A 16,499-nucleotide genomic window follows, 5' to 3' on the forward strand; every position below is an offset into this window, starting at 1 on the left:
AGGACGTTTTGTGGTTCTTGCAGTTTGAGTGTAATCATTAAATACTTCTAATTCACAACATTTCACCTTTTTAAACTGCACTAGTTAAAAGTTCAGATAGTGAGATGAGTGACTCACGAGGAGGGGTGATGAGTCATTGAAATGTTTGCTTTGAAATAATGAGATAGTAAAGGGGTCAAAAGGGTCAAACATACCAATATTTTAGCGTTCAATTTCAAAATGCTCCATATTACAGTTAGGAACGTTATATGGATAAAAAAAAAGTGTTTCCTTTAAGTTTTATTCAACAAATAAGCCTCTTTTGTGAAACGAGAAAAAAACCCAAATATTAAGTTTCTTGAAAAATGAATGAAAAATTGTGCAAAAATTATTGTTAAATATACTGAGCATTATTTTTCAGGACGACATTTCAACTGAGTTCATTTTCATTGTTGCATGAATGTCAGTTTCTCTGATGCCATGGCTCCCACCGTGTGTGACGCCCCCTTGTGATCGTTTTAAAAATATACAGCCTGTTGCATTTACACCCCCAAAGCCTCCTGTTCTTCCTGATGAGTGTTTCCAACAGATGAATTTCAGCGGAGAGATACAAACATTTAAAAAGCTGTCTTCATTCACAATCAACTCCACTTTGATTTACACTTTGTAGACTTGACCAAACACCTTAATGCAATAGATAATTCTGATTGGTGGTTCATTTTATTGAAATGCAATCTAATGACTACAGTTCATGCACCACTAAGAAACTGTAAAGGCTTTAGTTTAGCTTCCAAGACGTACTTGTAGAAAACATCAAGTAGACTCAATTTGGGGTCAAAGTTTAACCTTCAAGATAAAAATCAAATCAAATTAAATCAAATTAAATTGTTGGAGAATTTTATAATGAACAGAATTTTCTATAGGAAGCAAAACTAAATGCTTTTTTTTAAAGAAGGTTTTCCATCCTGAAAATAATCATTTCAGATCAAAGTCTAAATATTTGCAATAAACAAACATGAAAACAAAAACCAACATTAAATTTAATGATGACTTCTAACAGTATGGATATTGGCATTGGCGCTCAAAAATGGGTAAACCGCCTGCACACACCTGGATTGTCAGGTTTGTTTTGGAGGAAGAAATATCTTAAAGCTGTTGATCGTAGTAATTCAGCTTTAATTTGGATTTTTTATTTTTTTCCTGTTAGTTTCTGGCTTTACTCGTCCATACAAAACATGCGAGAGGTTATCAAAATGTGTTTATTTCCTCCTTTGTACAACTTGAAGATGTCACGTCGAACCTTGATATAATAAATAAGAAGTCATATAAAACTGCCAGAGAGGTTTCCACACATCACCACCCGCCGATCACAAAAACAGCAGTCGTCATGACAGAGAAATCATCAAACATATCCTACACTTAGAGGAAAAGGCACAGGCGGGGATTTAAGGGGATAAACAACAAAGATACTCACAAACAAATGTACCTTATCCAACAGTATAATTTGCGTATTGACACATTTACATAAACATACACAAAAACTTGCTTCGTTGTTGTTTGGATAGAAAGGGCGCTGGTGGGTTTGTACACATATAGTGAGATTTTAATTTGGCAAAAATACGGACTACTCCTTTTTAGTGTTACAGTACAGAGATGGCAAAACTGAGGTAAAAACTTTTTACATAAAAGCTGAGGGGTGTTGTTCAGTGTTGTTCAGGTGGCTTTGAGAGTTAAAACAAAAAAAAATCGAGTTCCAAATGAGCTGACCAAATCAAAAAAAAAAAAAAAAAAAAAAAAAAAAAAAAAGACAAACATACAAACCAAGAGACAAAAACCCAAATGGACAAATCTTCCATGGAGTTCTGGTTTCTCCTCCAGTCTCTCACTTTTCCTCCCGTTCAGCTCCAGCTCCCTCCTCACATCTCACTGGGGCCCTTCATGCTGGAGTCCTTCGCTGAAACCGGTGACGCCACCATCGGTAGGACGCACTGCGACGACTCACAGTAACCGTTCAGACCGGCGGTACCAGGAGGCCCGGGAACGCCGGGGATACCGGGAACACCGCGAGGTCCCCGCTGTCCTTCACGGCCGTCTTTGCCGTAAGCCGGTCGGCCCGAGTCACCTGAAAGAAGAAAACGTAACAACTGAAAAGCTGATTCTTCAAATCGTAGCGTCTTCCCTGCTGAAGTGCCCTTGAGCAAATCACTTGTTTCTCTTAAGATGTACAGATTCTTCTCCACCATCAGCACCATCAGGGAGGCGTCTGATTGGTCCTAAATTCATTCTGCAACAGACGGTCTGAAACCCAGAGAGCCCTGAACTCAGCATCAGTCACAATTGTACTGCCTGAAATTGTGTTATAGACCAAAAAAAGGACTTTTATTTTGTATATGTTGCATGTAATTAATTTGACTTCTAAATCTAATTTTAATGTATTTTGCACCCTTAGGTGCAGAGTGCACTCTGAATTTCAAACGGCATCTTCCGTTGGACGATAAATAATCCTCATTGAGTGCTTGATGGAGATGCACCACAGTCAGAAACTGAGGACATTGTTCTAAAATCAGACGTCTCAGTCATGCTTGTCATTTACCTGGGAGACCGGGGGCACCTGGTTCTCCTTTGGGTCCTCTCGCTGTGGGTCCTCTGTCGCCTCTGTCACCCTGGTCGCCTGCGGAGAGGAGACATCACCGAGAGGAAACGCATAATTGAAGTTACTATTTTTAAGCCAAGCTGGGGCTCAGGGTTCACACCTCATCTGCTCCTTCATTAAAATGAAGATGAACTTGGCTGAGCCCTGAGGGGGGAAGTGGGTCACTGCAGCGTCAATGAATAGGATATAAATGAAACATGAAATTCTCATAATTTTGACAACAAATTTATGTGACGTGCAGATGATTAGAGGCAACAGATGTTACTTCCTTATCCCAGGGTGTCTGAGTACAGCTCTCTTTGTCCTGATTTAAAATCCATATATCTCACTGGAATTCACTGAGATGATTTTCATTAAGTACAGATCCGGTCCGATCGATGCGTCCCTCTCCCGTGATGATCTTGACTTCTCTGGATCCACGATATCTGGGCTTTAAATCGCCTCTTTTTTATTATAAAGTGTCACCAACTCTAACCTCTTCAATCAGACCACAGAACTAAGCAGCAACCACAACAAATGAGAGTCGAAGCTAGTGCTGAAGTGTTCTCCTAATGACGACCGGATAATCTGGATCTCACCTTTGAGTCCTTTGCGACCTATTAACCCAGGCGGACCCTTCAGACCAGGTAGTCCTCGTGATCCGGTGTGTCCGGGGAAACCGTTCTCCCCGGAGGGGCCCGGAGGTCCAGGTGGGCCGGGGGGACCGGGCAGCCCGGCGATACCTGACTCAGGCCTGCTCAGGCTGGCTGCTAGCTGGGCCAGCTGCTCTGTGACACAGGAGGACATGGTTTAGATTTGTGTTTTTTCTTGTCATTAGATGATGTCACATGTCCAGAGCGACTATCAGTCAATATAAACATCAGTTATTAGATCAAAAACCAGAAAAGTATGAGCACTGGGCTTGAGTTAAGTGTTCGAAGAGTGAGGTGGCAACTCTTCAGATGAAAATGGAGACCACACCAATAAACGTTTCCCCCGTTTGACCACGTTTGCAGAAAATTAAAGATCTGCCACATGACTGACAACACAGTAAAGAGCTGTTTGATGCAATCTGAAAGTTTGAAGATGACAAACACTTACCTTGCATTACCCTCATGCAGACTTGTTTGATGTGCGTATCTGTTGGTGATTTTCCCTGAACAAACAAAGATCATTGACAGCGATGAGTCATTTGTTCCTCCTCCGCAATATTATGGGCAAACATCACATGTAATCTGCCCCCTGAGGTGTTGACTCCCGCAAACAAAATATGTTTAATTCCATGAAACATTCTTTAATTTCTGTTCAACCCCCCCCCCCCCCCCCCCCCCCCCCCCCCTGTTAAGGGATGATTTTGAACACTGACATTAGTTCATTTCTTTTACCAGCACTTGAAAATGAGTCCCTTGTTCAAAATAATCAACACTGAATCGTCTCACCGCTGGTCCCTGCGCTCCTGGGAGGCCTGGTACCCCCATGTCGCCCTGCATGCCGCGTGGTCCCGGTTGGCCCACCTTGCCCTCTTTCCCTTGCTGTCCTCGGCCACCCTCAGGTCCTTTGTTTCCTGTCTCTCCTGGTGGGCCTGTCTGCAAAAAACAAGAGCGACGGATAGAATATAAAATGTAAACTCAAGAAGAAAGTGAGAGTCTAAATTTAAACGTCCAAGTGTTTATTTATATGAAAATGTACTTTTAAAAGTGGATTAATGGAGTATTTTGATGAAATTTTGCTGCAGAAGCAGCGTTAGCTTTTCATGGCAAAACTCAAAATGTCGTGGCTGTTGTTGCAGCTGGTTTTGCTTCCTAAACAGTTGGAGCTGAAGTGTTGTGATGCAGTTATGACGAACATACCGATCCTTTCTCTCCTGCTTCTCCTTGGTCACCCTGGAAGGGAAGAGAGACATACAGAATTAAAAGCTGCATCCAGAGTTTGTAGAAAATGTGATGATGCTGCAGAGTGAAGCGTAGGACCAGACTTGTTTTATTTCTTATCTTAATATGAAATATAATGTAAAATGGAGATTATTAATATAACAATAATGATTAATAAAGATTTGAGAACTTGCTCGTCAGGCTTTTCCAGACCTACATACAGTTTCAGTCCTCCTGATTGGCTGATTGATTAAACTGAATCAGACAGGTGTTTCAGCAGATGATCACTCACCAGTTCTCCTCTATCTCCTGGTGTTCCTTCATCACCTGGGGGTCCCTGAAATAAACACACATGACAGTTTTTTGGCACCAACTGCTCTCTGACTCAACACTCTGTAATCTGTTTGACACGTTCATAATGTCTACATGTAATATTAAAACTTAAGACACATACCTGCTCTCCCTTAGACCCATCAAGACCGACTGCACCCTGAGGAAAAAAACAGAATGATTCATTTCAATTACCTGAAACTATTTTAATATAAAAGAACTAAATCTGTAGCATTCGTTTTCATATTATTAATAATGTTTACTGAGGCTTTTTCACATGTTGCAGGGCAAATTGTTTTATTTTCTTCTATAACTGTGCCTAAATTGAATCTCTCATTTTGTGTGTGACTGAACTTTGACCAACATTGCACCAAGTTTGTTGCAGAAATCAGACAAGCTGTAAACAAGCCCACTCCCGGCTAGCAAGACAACAGAAGGTGAGCAGTGAAACTATTACTCAAAATTGTTTGTTGTAAACATCCGTCACAGTTTACACACGAACTTCCTGGTTTAAACTTCACCTGCAGTATTTTCAATAGTTGCACCCTCTTTTGTTTTCCTGTGCAATCAGGGATTATTACCGACATTCAGTTGCATTCACTGTCAGTTTTACCTCTGATTAAAGTGGTTGAGATAATCTGGATCACAGACCGCCCGATCAGCTGACTGCACATGTTTGTTCCTCTGTCTAATTTTATTGCAGTGATGTTGCCATGAAACACGGATCTCAGCAAATAATTAGCTGTTATAAGTGATAGAACCGATGGCCAAAGCTATAAAAATGAGAGTTATGGAGTCGAAATCACCAGGAATGATCCTTTAATTTGGGTGTTATTGTGTTCAACTTGCTTGTCTTTCATCTGTGTATTTATCTTGCGCCATTTTGCATCTCTTACCCTGTCTCCTTTCTGGCCACGATAACCAGCAGGGCCAGGAAGTCCTGGAAGGCCCGGATCACCTTTGCTTCCCTGTTTAAACACACACATGAAAAAATAAACTGTCAAATACACAGGGTACATGCACACACACACACACACACACACACACACACACTCACTCAGTCACACATGCACACTCAGAGTCATAACACAAGATCATCTGTGTGAAGTTACCTCCCCCACCTTCACCTCACCACATCTACAGAAAAAATAAAAACATTTCCAGCTTCACATCGTCAGAACGCATGCACTCCCCCTTACAATGTTTCTGGGCATATGTGGGTACTGATTGTGGCGTACAGTGAGCCGACCAGTTTCAGGCATTCCTGGGGAACAGAGAGCTCTTTCAGGGCTTCTCAGCTTCTTTTCCTGCCCTGAATCCCCCCTGAGCTGCAGAAAAACCCCTTGGGCTTTGAGATTTCTGTAACAAGAGGCCATTCATGCCCGCTCACCGGTGGATTAGAGATTTAACTGCAGGGACAGAAGTTCATAAAGGCCTTCCAACTTTTTAATAAGAAATCACAGCACAAGGCTTCACTGCCCAGATACAAGGTTTACCTTGGTGAACGATCCTCGTGTTGAATAATACGTTCAGGACAGCAGATAGTATTTATGAACACTGATTACTCGCTTTGTATTTCAGGGCACTGATGTTTGAGTTTGACAGAGTAAAGTTTTGCAGCAGCCTGAGCGGCACAGAAAAGTTCAACTGGCGCTTTGCCAAGTTTTTCAAAGGCTGAAACATTATTAATATTTTCTGCCTGACTACATTTCCCTTTATCAGAATCCTTTTCTTCACCTTTTCTCTATCTGTCTGCAGTCCTCATTTCTTCTGTGGTTTTTCCCTCAGCAATATTAGTATTATTCTATCGTTTTCTTCTTAGGTTTAATTAGTTGTATCATGCAGTTTTATCTGCCAACAGGAGATTTCAGAAAACTTTGTGGACAGATAGTGGACAGTATTTGACTGAGTGATAATTAACCACATCTTGATCGTGATAATAATAACTTCTTTTCACGGTTGTGATCCACATCTTGGTTGTTTGCCATGTTGTCATGTACTACAACCATATTTAAGAAACTAACAGAGGAACTTGTTTTTCCAGGGTTAAGTAATCAACCTATCTTGTACCAGAAATGTGGGAGTTTTTTCTATCCTTCAAGAATAATTTCTTCTGAATGTAAAATGTGTGCGATTGGCCGTTTCCAGTCCATACAGGTTCCTATTTACCACCAATATGGCATCAATGATATTAGAATAAAAGGACGAGCTTGTTTTGACTTCATGAACATCATGAAGTATTGTCAGTCTTTTCTTGATGCCTTTTTCCTTTGACATAACATAAACGACAATTTAACATAGAGATGTATGACTTGTAATGAATGCTTGGAGTATCACAGGGCTCTATACTGGGGCCACACACTTTCTGAGAACTTCTTGGCACTTTTCTGTGCACCAGATTAGGGTCAAACCTTTGGAGTTATTCTTCTTTACTTGCTGTAACTTAATGCAGTAAAAACAAATGTAGTTTGAAGACACGTCATTGAAACCTATTCTCTAAACAGTCACCTCCACATGTACGGCTGCTTCCTGGGTGATTTCTTTTTCCGACACTTTGTCAGTCTTTGTTTGTTGCCTGTGCTGGGTGAGGTTTTATTAGACACCCTCTCTGAGGTCTTACCCTGGCTCCTGGTGATCCCGGAGGCCCGCCAGGTCCTCGTTCTCCTCGTTCACCCTAAAAGTTAGAAAGAAAAGACTGAGTCTGGATAGAAAACACAAACAGATGTCTAAATACAGTCAATTGTAATTATGTACATTGTACCCTTTTTAAGTTTTATTTTGCATTGTGATGCAGTTAATAATTAATATAATAATTTAATGTAGTAAGTGAAATGTAAACGCAGGAGATTTCAGAGACTCACCGGTCCTCCTCTGGGTCCGACAGGTCCCACCTCTCCCTGCTCACCACGCTCCCCCTGGAAACAAATGAGACATCAATTCAAATATCAGCATTGGCTTTTGTCTTCTACTTCAAATGAAAGTTGGTTGATTATTTTATGAGTTGAGGAAATTCCCCAACACTTAAAACACTTAAAACAATTAAATTCCAAAGACTAAATTGGCTTTTGGCGGGTAGTTTAAAGTTTTCATTTACATATTTAGTCACTCTGAGGCTCTTTCCTATTGTAACATGATGGATTATGTTTCAACTTGCTTCAGACTTACTTGTTTCCCCGAAGACCCCATTAGTCCTACAACTCCTGGATCACCTGTGACACCCTGGTAACAAAAACAGTCCAGTATTAATTCATTAAGAAAACTACTGTCTAGAAATGACTTTCAGCAGCAGCAGCAGTAGTATAGTACAGTTTTTATGGTGTTATTCATATTGTTTAGACGATTGCACAAGATTTGATCATACCTTCAAACCGCTTTGTCCCTTTTGGCCGTAAGTGCCTGGTAAACCCTACATGAAGACAGTAGTATCAAACAACATCTGAGCTAAAAAAAAAAAGGCAAATTTGAAACTGTTAATGATGAATCAGGAGGTCGGAGGTCACTTACAGGAAGTCCTTGAAGGCCAGCATCACCTGGAGCGCCACTTTTCCCTGGAAGACCCTAAAAGCAACAAACAATCAAACTGTCAGACAAGGGGGGTTTGCTAACAGGCTCAAGTTCGATATTGTTTTGCAGCAAAAATAGCTCTCACACACAAACTAGCAGTAGTAAGTTACCTTGGATCCTGGCAGCCCAGGTATTCCCTCACGACCATCTGGGCCAGGTAGACCCTATGGATTACAGAGCTCATTACCCACAATACTACACACATTAAAATGAAAGTACAACTCTAGACAGAAGAGAACGGAAGGTAATATGCTTGATAGGGAAAGATCCGAATAGGATTTGTGTATAAAAATCTGTTTAAATAGGCTGACATTCTTTGATATGAAAATATAGTCTGGAGACTGAACAGTGTATAATATAGAATAAAGTAAAACATTAGCACCATTCATATGATTGTGGAGGTAGAAAGGTAGATAGGTAGCTGCATAGAAAGGTAATGAGGATGTGTGGGTAGGTAGACAATTGTAGGACGGTAGGTAGGAAGGTGGATTTATTGTTTGATTGATTGATTGATTCTGGTTTTGATGAGATGAAACAATACTCACAGGCTCTCCTTTTGGTCCTGGGACTCCTCTGATTCCTGATGGACCTCGCTCCCCCTGCAAAGACACAAACAACCAGACTTTAATAGCAAGAAGTTAAATTAATAATCTGATAAATGAAGGGTTTGTAGGAAAAACTAAAGAAATAAACACAAGTAGAGATGCTAATTAAGAGGCCACAGACATACTGTATCTTTAAAATTGTTTTAGACTCAATATCATTAGATCCACAAGGATTATATTCTTGGGCGTGATATTTTTCTTTGAATCAGCATTTAGGGAGATAAAAGCTGCAGAAAAAAGGTGTTTGTCACTGTCTGATTTGTGTCTTGTGTCTTGTGATCTTACCAGCACTCCCTGTGGCCCGTTCTCACCTATGGCTCCTCTTTGGCCTGGATCACCCTAAAAAAAAAAAATGTAATCGGTCTCAGTTTAATCACAATTTTGTGTAAATAGCAAGGAGTTGTCAGAGGAGGTGATAATAAGATGAGTACTCACTGGGCCTCCTTGGATTCCCCGAGGGCCCACATCACCAGGCTTTCCTCGAGCTCCCTGTTTGGGGAATCGGAAAGTTGCTGTTGTCAGTAAAAGTTGAAGTAATTTAAGCCTAGTTCGATGTATGTATGTCAATACAGACAATCAAGTCATCTGGTCACATTAGTTTTACATGGTAAACCTAAAAATTTTACATAAATTTTCTTTTTTAAGCTTTTATTTTGTTAGCGGTTTAAGACATCCTGTATCTTGTCCTGTTTAGATGAAACTTTTAGTGACTCTTCTCGTGTTGCCAAGACATTCTTTATACTGTTTTATGAATTCAATCCATTAAACTCTGCAGTGCACAGTGTGACCTTGTGACCTCTTACCCTGTCCCCTTTGGAGCCCATTATTCCTGGGAGGCCTCTTGATCCACCTGGGCCCTAAAATTACTCAGCGGACAGAGGAAAAGAGAAAGAAATGTCCCATGTTAATATGATTGACTGAGCGAAGGAAACTTTTCATCTGAGAGAGTACGGTGAAATATTTTACTGGTAGTCCTTGAGCTCCGACTTCTCCCGGCCCTCCTTGTTCGCCCTCCGCTCCCTGAAAGTGAGCGTGACCCGGTTATGTCAGGATATGATATCTAGCCATGTGGTTTTTTTTCAATCTGTTAAAAACTAGGTCTTTAGCATGATGTTACCTTGTGCCCTTGTCTTCCAGGCTCACCTGATTCACCCTTTACCCCTTTGTGGCCCTACAGGAAGGAGCAAAATGTTAGAATTAATCTTAAAGGGCATTTCACTAACAGGACAAGTGAAATGATTTCATAATAAGTCATCATCAGTGACAGAAAATAAAATCAGAAACACTAAAAGTTCACTTACTTTCATGCCGGGGAGACCAGAATATCCAGTCAGACCAGAGGGGCAGGCGTTGGGACACTGAAAAACACAACAGCCTATTTGAGGTCATGGAAGAGCCCTGCCACTAGGGGGCTCTACTGACAGTGACCCCTGACCCCGTGGGAAAGAGCAGGGAACGAAACAAATCTCTCTATATTTTAGCTCATTTACTGTTAATTACTGCTGAATATTTTTTAAGAGTGTTTTAGATTGTGCCTTCTTTGTTCCATGCTGTGGGTTTGTTGTAGTAAATTCTTGAACGGTTGCAGTGTGAACACAGCGATCTCAACAACACGGTAACACAACTTTGACAAAAGATCTAATTTTCTAATGAATTTATTGACATGAACTAAAAAAAAAAAAGGCTGCCTGGTAACTGGGAATTAAATATTGATCCAAAACCTTCAGTTGTCAGCAGTGATATAAAGTGAGCGTTATAGTAAATGGGCTAAAATGTGCATAACCAGTATTGTGATTGTAAATTAATTTTCTTTGGGATCAAACTTACCAGGTCCTCGCCTTGATACACAGCAGGAGGTCCCTGGACAGAAATAAGAAGTGTTTTTCAGTGTTTCAGTGTTTTTTCAGTAAATATCACATTTCACAAGATTACAGGTCAAAGGAAATCATTACCCAGTAACTTCTATGAGTCAATATTTTCCCCACAGTATCACTCCACCTCTCTGAGAGGTGTTACTCACTCGGCAATCATGAAAATAAAATAATACTTCTTCTTGACTTTTCATGGTCAGCCTCTCTGACGGTGTTTAACAGCAGTATAGACAGAGGTTGCGATATTTACCCGAGGCCCAGCAGGACCAGGAGAACCAACTTGACCCCTTCTGCCTCTCGCTCCCTGTGACAGGCAAACGATTGTTTTTATTAATCTTAAAACTTCATCAACTTAAAAGAGCATCAATACACCTCATCTTTACACAAACTTAAAAGACAATCATACTCACAGGGGCTCCAACTTTGCCCAGTTCACCTGGCAGCCCGTCTGTTCCAGGAATACCCTGTTAAAAAAACAAAACATGTCTGAACTGTCAACGGTCTGTTGTCAATAAAGCTTTCATTGAATATGCACATTCTTTTTAATAATCCACTGACATTTGTAAAGGGGATGTATTGGGAAAAGTGCTAAGATAGCACGTATAAGTAAAGCCATTAAAGCTACATCTGTAAGTCTCACCCTGCTGATGCTAGAGTGTACTGGGGGTGTGGTCAGTACACTCTGACATCATCAGATCGGAAGAGGTCGGTGAAACAAGCCTCGTTCATGCAACCAGATTACATTTTCTATAAATGCATAATGAGGATACGTTGTAATTTATGCATTTGGTAAGTTAAGTGTTGATATTAAACATCAGTAAAATTTATTTGTTTGTATTTGTTTATTAAACTGTTTTATGGTTATGTTTAGGGACTCCTTTTTTTCCAGGAGACGAGGTTGACTCTGTACATGGCTTTAGTCTTTTTTAATGTACGCTCAGTGTTATTCTGCAAAACTCTGATCCGATTTCAATAACACTTGCAGTGAACCACTGCAATCTACAACTCAGGATGGCAGTGAGTGGTCCAAACACAAACTACGCTACAGAAAATATTATATAACTGAACCAGTCATGTAGTTTTGAATCCAACAAAATCAAATCCCAATCTAATCTTTTGTTGATAATAGTCAGTCAATAATTCAGTAAACAGGATTCAATTCACCCTAGAAGCAGAAATTCACTTTCTTATTTAAAGTTATTGAAAGTTTTACAATTGAAAATGAGACTAAGTTGGTATTTTATTAAACAAGGACACTTATTTTTTACTGATGGAGCCCAGACTGAAACTTGAGTTCATTGCTTCCACGTGGATGAACATTCAAGTTTCATCTTTTACTGTAATTATTCCTTTACCTACAGCACAGTAGGATAAGCTGAGGCAGTAATCGTTGTGTTTACCTTCCCATGCTAACCCGAGCTGAGATCTAATTATACACGGGAAAACAGACCACAGAGTATGGATTACAATACTGAAGGTACTCACATCAAGCCCATCAGGTCCCACACCCTGTGAGAGAGAGATCATGGATTGACAGTGAGGTCGACTGATCAACAGACATCAGTGCAGATCAATAAAGAAAATGTCAGTCAAGTCTTGTCTGATGCATAAAGACAGGGATAAGTGCAGGCTAAAGCAGCCTCGTTCTTTTGATTAATTAACTGTGGTAACAAGAGTACATTCAGGGTGTAGTTCAACTACAGAATGAATAAAATAATATGTGTGGGAGAGTTAAATAAATTGTGCTGTAACAAAGTTGAACAAACTAATTCTAATGAATCCTTAGATGGTTAAAACGACTGATCAGTGTGGGTGTGACGCTGCAGGTCTTCAAACAAATGTCCTGACTCCTGTAACTTAAAGAGCACATCAGTGCTGAGTGCTCAGACATGACACACATGCAAGATCTGCATTATCATCTGCACTTACAGGCTCTCCAGTTGGCCCACGTGCCCCAGGATCCCCCTGAAAACAAGAAGAAATGAGACCTACATCAGCTTTTGTAAATCTTTGCTGCACAGGGAAATGCATTAGAAAAAGCACAGTGGGTCCAAGTAGGAATCTGCTGCTATAAAATCTGAATCTGTAAAGCAGAAATAACATTTGATGAACATTCAGCCACAGGAAACAATTTGGTAAACTTACCTTTGACCCCATTAGACCCACCGGGCCTGGATCCCCAGGAGGTCCGACAGGTCCCTACAAAGATGACACAAAAACCTTTAAACACCACCGACATGTTAGAATGAAAACAGCTGACAACATCGTGAAGCCGAGCTTTCCTGGGGCACAGACTTTTTATTTCTACAGAGTTAATAAAATAACATAAAATATGTTAGAATAGTTGTTGAGTTGAGAAAACTCCAATTTAATAATACAGATAAAGTAATTCCAGTGTTCACAAAAAAATCAAGTCAAATGAATTTCTCTGTTTCTGTGCAGGAAATGGAAATCACAGATGTGAGTCTATAAACTGTGATGGATGTAATAATTTAATTTTAAATTTGTCTAACCTGGGTTGTTCTCTGCAACGTGTCTTACTATCTTAGCGCTTGTGTTTCTACAGCGTTCCCAGTTCACAGCATTTCATTTGGTGCTTGTATCAAACTTATCAAACCTCCTCCGCACATCTTCAGAGACTCATTACAAATGTGATATCAGAGGTGAGGGTGTGGCCTTGGCTCCTCCCCTTACTTGCCCCCTCCATAAATAACCCTCAAAGCGCTCTCCGCTTGGTCAAAGGCATCAGTGAGATAGAAGCGAACCAACGGCACCTGAAGCCAGACATTCAGTCTACGACAAGAGCAGATTACGTCTGTCTCAGAGCGAAAGGTAGAAACCCAGAAAAAGGAAAATTCCTCCTCAGATTCTCATGAAACCGGCGCCATCACCGCAGCAGACGGCAAACACACTGAGTCCATTCTGCGTCGCCTTTCCCAGCATACAGTTCTCTCCTGTCAGCCCTCTCTGGGCGGCCGACCCCCCACGCCATGTGTACATCGCTCCCCCCGTCCTTGACTCCATTGCCGGGACATTACTACTCGCGCCCCCCCCCCCCCTACACTTGGCCCCTCTGATTCCCACACAAAAAGACCCCTGTTTCTGTCAGGAAGCTACTCGAGACACTCCCTTAAATAGTCAGATTGATTTATCCAAGGAATGTTTGTTTTTTTTTTTCTCCTCCATCCACACTGTTCTTCAGAGGAGGGCCAAGACAAACTGCTCACACAGCAGCAGATCTGAATATCTCAAGTCCTCCAGCTCAGATCTTACACACATTCAATACATCCTCAGAGTTAAACCAGCAGGACTTTCATCTACTCGATTAAAGCAGCTGGCGGGTCCAAAACTCAACAGAGGCTTTGGAATAGAGACGGGGCCCCCGCTGCACTGGCTGTCCAATGTGTCTGTCAGGTGAAACACTTGTCCAGCCAAAACCAAAACCATACCAGTCTGTGCCTGAAGTCACCCTCCCCTACATCGACATGTTGTTTCACTTACATCTGCGCCTGGAAGGCCCGGAGCTCCAGGGACTCCGTCTTTGCCGTTATCGCCATCAAGACCCTGGAAGCAGAAGTTCACTTCTCATTAACTCGATTTTAGTCAGTGAATCATTAATAAAGTCGTGTATTTATACTGTATTCTGCATGTGAAGGGAGAAATTTGAGAGTCCACTCACTGGTCCGCCGTTCACTGTGGAGTCTTCTCCTCTGTCGCCCTGAAGATACGAGAAGAATGACGTTTTTTCAAAAGTCCAAACTCCTATTTTCTTGTTGCACAGGGAGTTATTTACTGGTCCATGATCACAGAAATTTGGGGGATACTGCAACCTGACGTTTTAAATTCTGCAATTTAAAAAGGTCTTACACATGGTGGGTATTTTACAGGGTTATTGCAGTATTTCTGGATTCAGCATGTTTAGATTTGGCCTTCTTAAAAGCAAAAATACTGAGATTAAATGGTGAAGCAGCTTCGAAGCAGCATTTAGACCTTAATGCAAAAGATAAAAAATTATCTGAACAAATAAAATAACAGCAGAACAATTCAAAACGTGTGCTTTTGTGAATTGGAGGAACTTGAACTCAGCATCCCTAAAATCCTGGTCACAGCCCTGTTGTTGTTGTTGTTGTTGTTGTTGTTGTTTACATAGCAACTAAGAAAAACAGACTTTTATCTGTGCAAACATGACACATATTTGAGTTTACTGAAGAAGTCATGGATACACATTTTTATTTTCCAAAGGACTTCATTGTTAAAACCTGCTCCACTGTTCACTGAGCTGATTAACCCAGAATGACGGCTTTGACCCACATCTGAAAACTGAAATTTGCGACAGAGGAAGAGACGAAACGACGACTTACATCAATGCCATCCACTCCGGGCACGCCGGCGGTTCCTGGTGGCCCCACGGGGCCTCTGGGACCGACTGGGCCCCTCTGCAGAACAAACACAAAAATCAGTTTTTGCTTTTTTTTTTTCAACTGAAATGAATCTCTAAATATCATCCAGTGCTGCTGCTGCTGCTGCTGCTGCTGCTGCTGCTGCTGGTGTGAAGGGCAGCTCACACAGAGTCTCATTGTTTGGGTGATGTGAGGGGAAAGGTCGTGAAACTAAACCTGGTTTCCCATTATAGTCCCATTATACCAGCTAAGTAACTGCATGTGTTCAGATTACTGCTGCTGTCTGGAGCTTATTGGTGCCAGGTGTGCACACAGATATGAATGGACATCAGTTTTGGACAGTTTTTAGAAAAACTTTATGAAAAATACAAACTGAGACCATAAATTTAAAGATTTTGTTGAAAAAACACGACTTTCACTTTCAATTCACTTCATTTCTCAACATTTACTTTCCTCATACTGATTCTGTTAATGGCTCAGACAATAACAATGTGTAATACCTATATGTGGCCAGCTTTACCAGCTTTGTATAAAGGTTAGAAGAAGCTTATGTGAAGGAAAATCTACAGGATACTAAAACCATCAATTACATTTGAGTCTCTAAAAATGTTCTGATTCAAGTAGATCTAATTAAAAAGCATTAAAGTAGAAGGATCTTGCTATAACAACACACACAATACTGAACAACACAAATAAGATGAAAGTGCCAACAGGAATACAACATAATACTGTGTTTAAGTGAGATATAACATTACTTTTAAGCATCATACAAACACCCAAATTCTCTTTTTATCATCTAAATTATATTATAATATATCAATACATAAGAAATAAAACACCATAAAGTACAATAAGGTTTCTATAAACTCATCACTGAGCACTGAGTCTTTTTTTCCAGGAGATAAAGGAGAGTAAAGCAAGAGCAGCTGTGTCTCACCTGAGCAGAGCAAATCAGCACGATTTGCAGTAAAAGCACCAGCAAAGAGTCCCGACAGATCCCGGAGAGAGCCATGGTCTTCCCAGGGCCGAGGAAGACACTAAAAGTCCCTTTTTCCCAGGTTAGAGACGGGGCTCACGGACGGTCCACCTGTCAGTCTCCCCCCTGACTAAAACCCCACCGCCTACTGGAAGGGGAGGATGTTAGAAAGTCCTGATTATTCATGAGAAGCTGAGGCTGTGCAGGCTGACTGGAGGAGGAGGAGGAGGAGGAGGGTTTATCTGGGGTGTTCTTACCTTGACTTTGAAAT

General features: G+C 40.9%; 1 protein-coding gene across 1 annotated transcript; it reads right to left on the minus strand.

The window, feature by feature from the left end:
• Positions 1–1,895: 1,895 nt before the first annotated feature.
• On the minus strand, positions 1,896–16,264 carry LOC111235878 (collagen alpha-1(IX) chain-like). The gene is made up of 31 exons (XM_022764448.1): positions 16,190–16,264; positions 15,214–15,288; positions 14,532–14,570; positions 14,354–14,416; positions 12,998–13,051; positions 12,782–12,817; positions 11,263–11,316; positions 11,103–11,156; positions 10,809–10,841; positions 10,283–10,339; positions 10,099–10,152; positions 9,948–10,001; positions 9,785–9,838; positions 9,417–9,470; positions 9,267–9,320; positions 8,922–8,975; positions 8,487–8,540; positions 8,317–8,370; positions 8,174–8,218; positions 7,978–8,031; positions 7,674–7,727; positions 7,433–7,486; positions 5,709–5,780; positions 4,937–4,972; positions 4,775–4,819; positions 4,462–4,494; positions 4,051–4,197; positions 3,713–3,767; positions 3,211–3,399; positions 2,573–2,650; positions 1,896–2,101 (listed from the first exon to the last, which is right to left on the minus strand). Exons 1-31 carry the CDS (start codon positions 16,262–16,264, stop codon positions 1,896–1,898), a joined length of 2,040 nt encoding a protein of 679 aa, XP_022620169.1.
• Between the last annotated feature and the right edge of the window lie 235 nt (positions 16,265–16,499).

This window comes from Seriola dumerili, unplaced genomic scaffold (genome assembly GCF_002260705.1).
Source record: "Seriola dumerili isolate Sdu_G_001 unplaced genomic scaffold, Sdu_1.0 BDQW01000538.1, whole genome shotgun sequence".
In the NCBI taxonomy this organism is placed as follows: domain Eukaryota; kingdom Metazoa; phylum Chordata; class Actinopteri; order Carangiformes; family Carangidae; genus Seriola; species Seriola dumerili.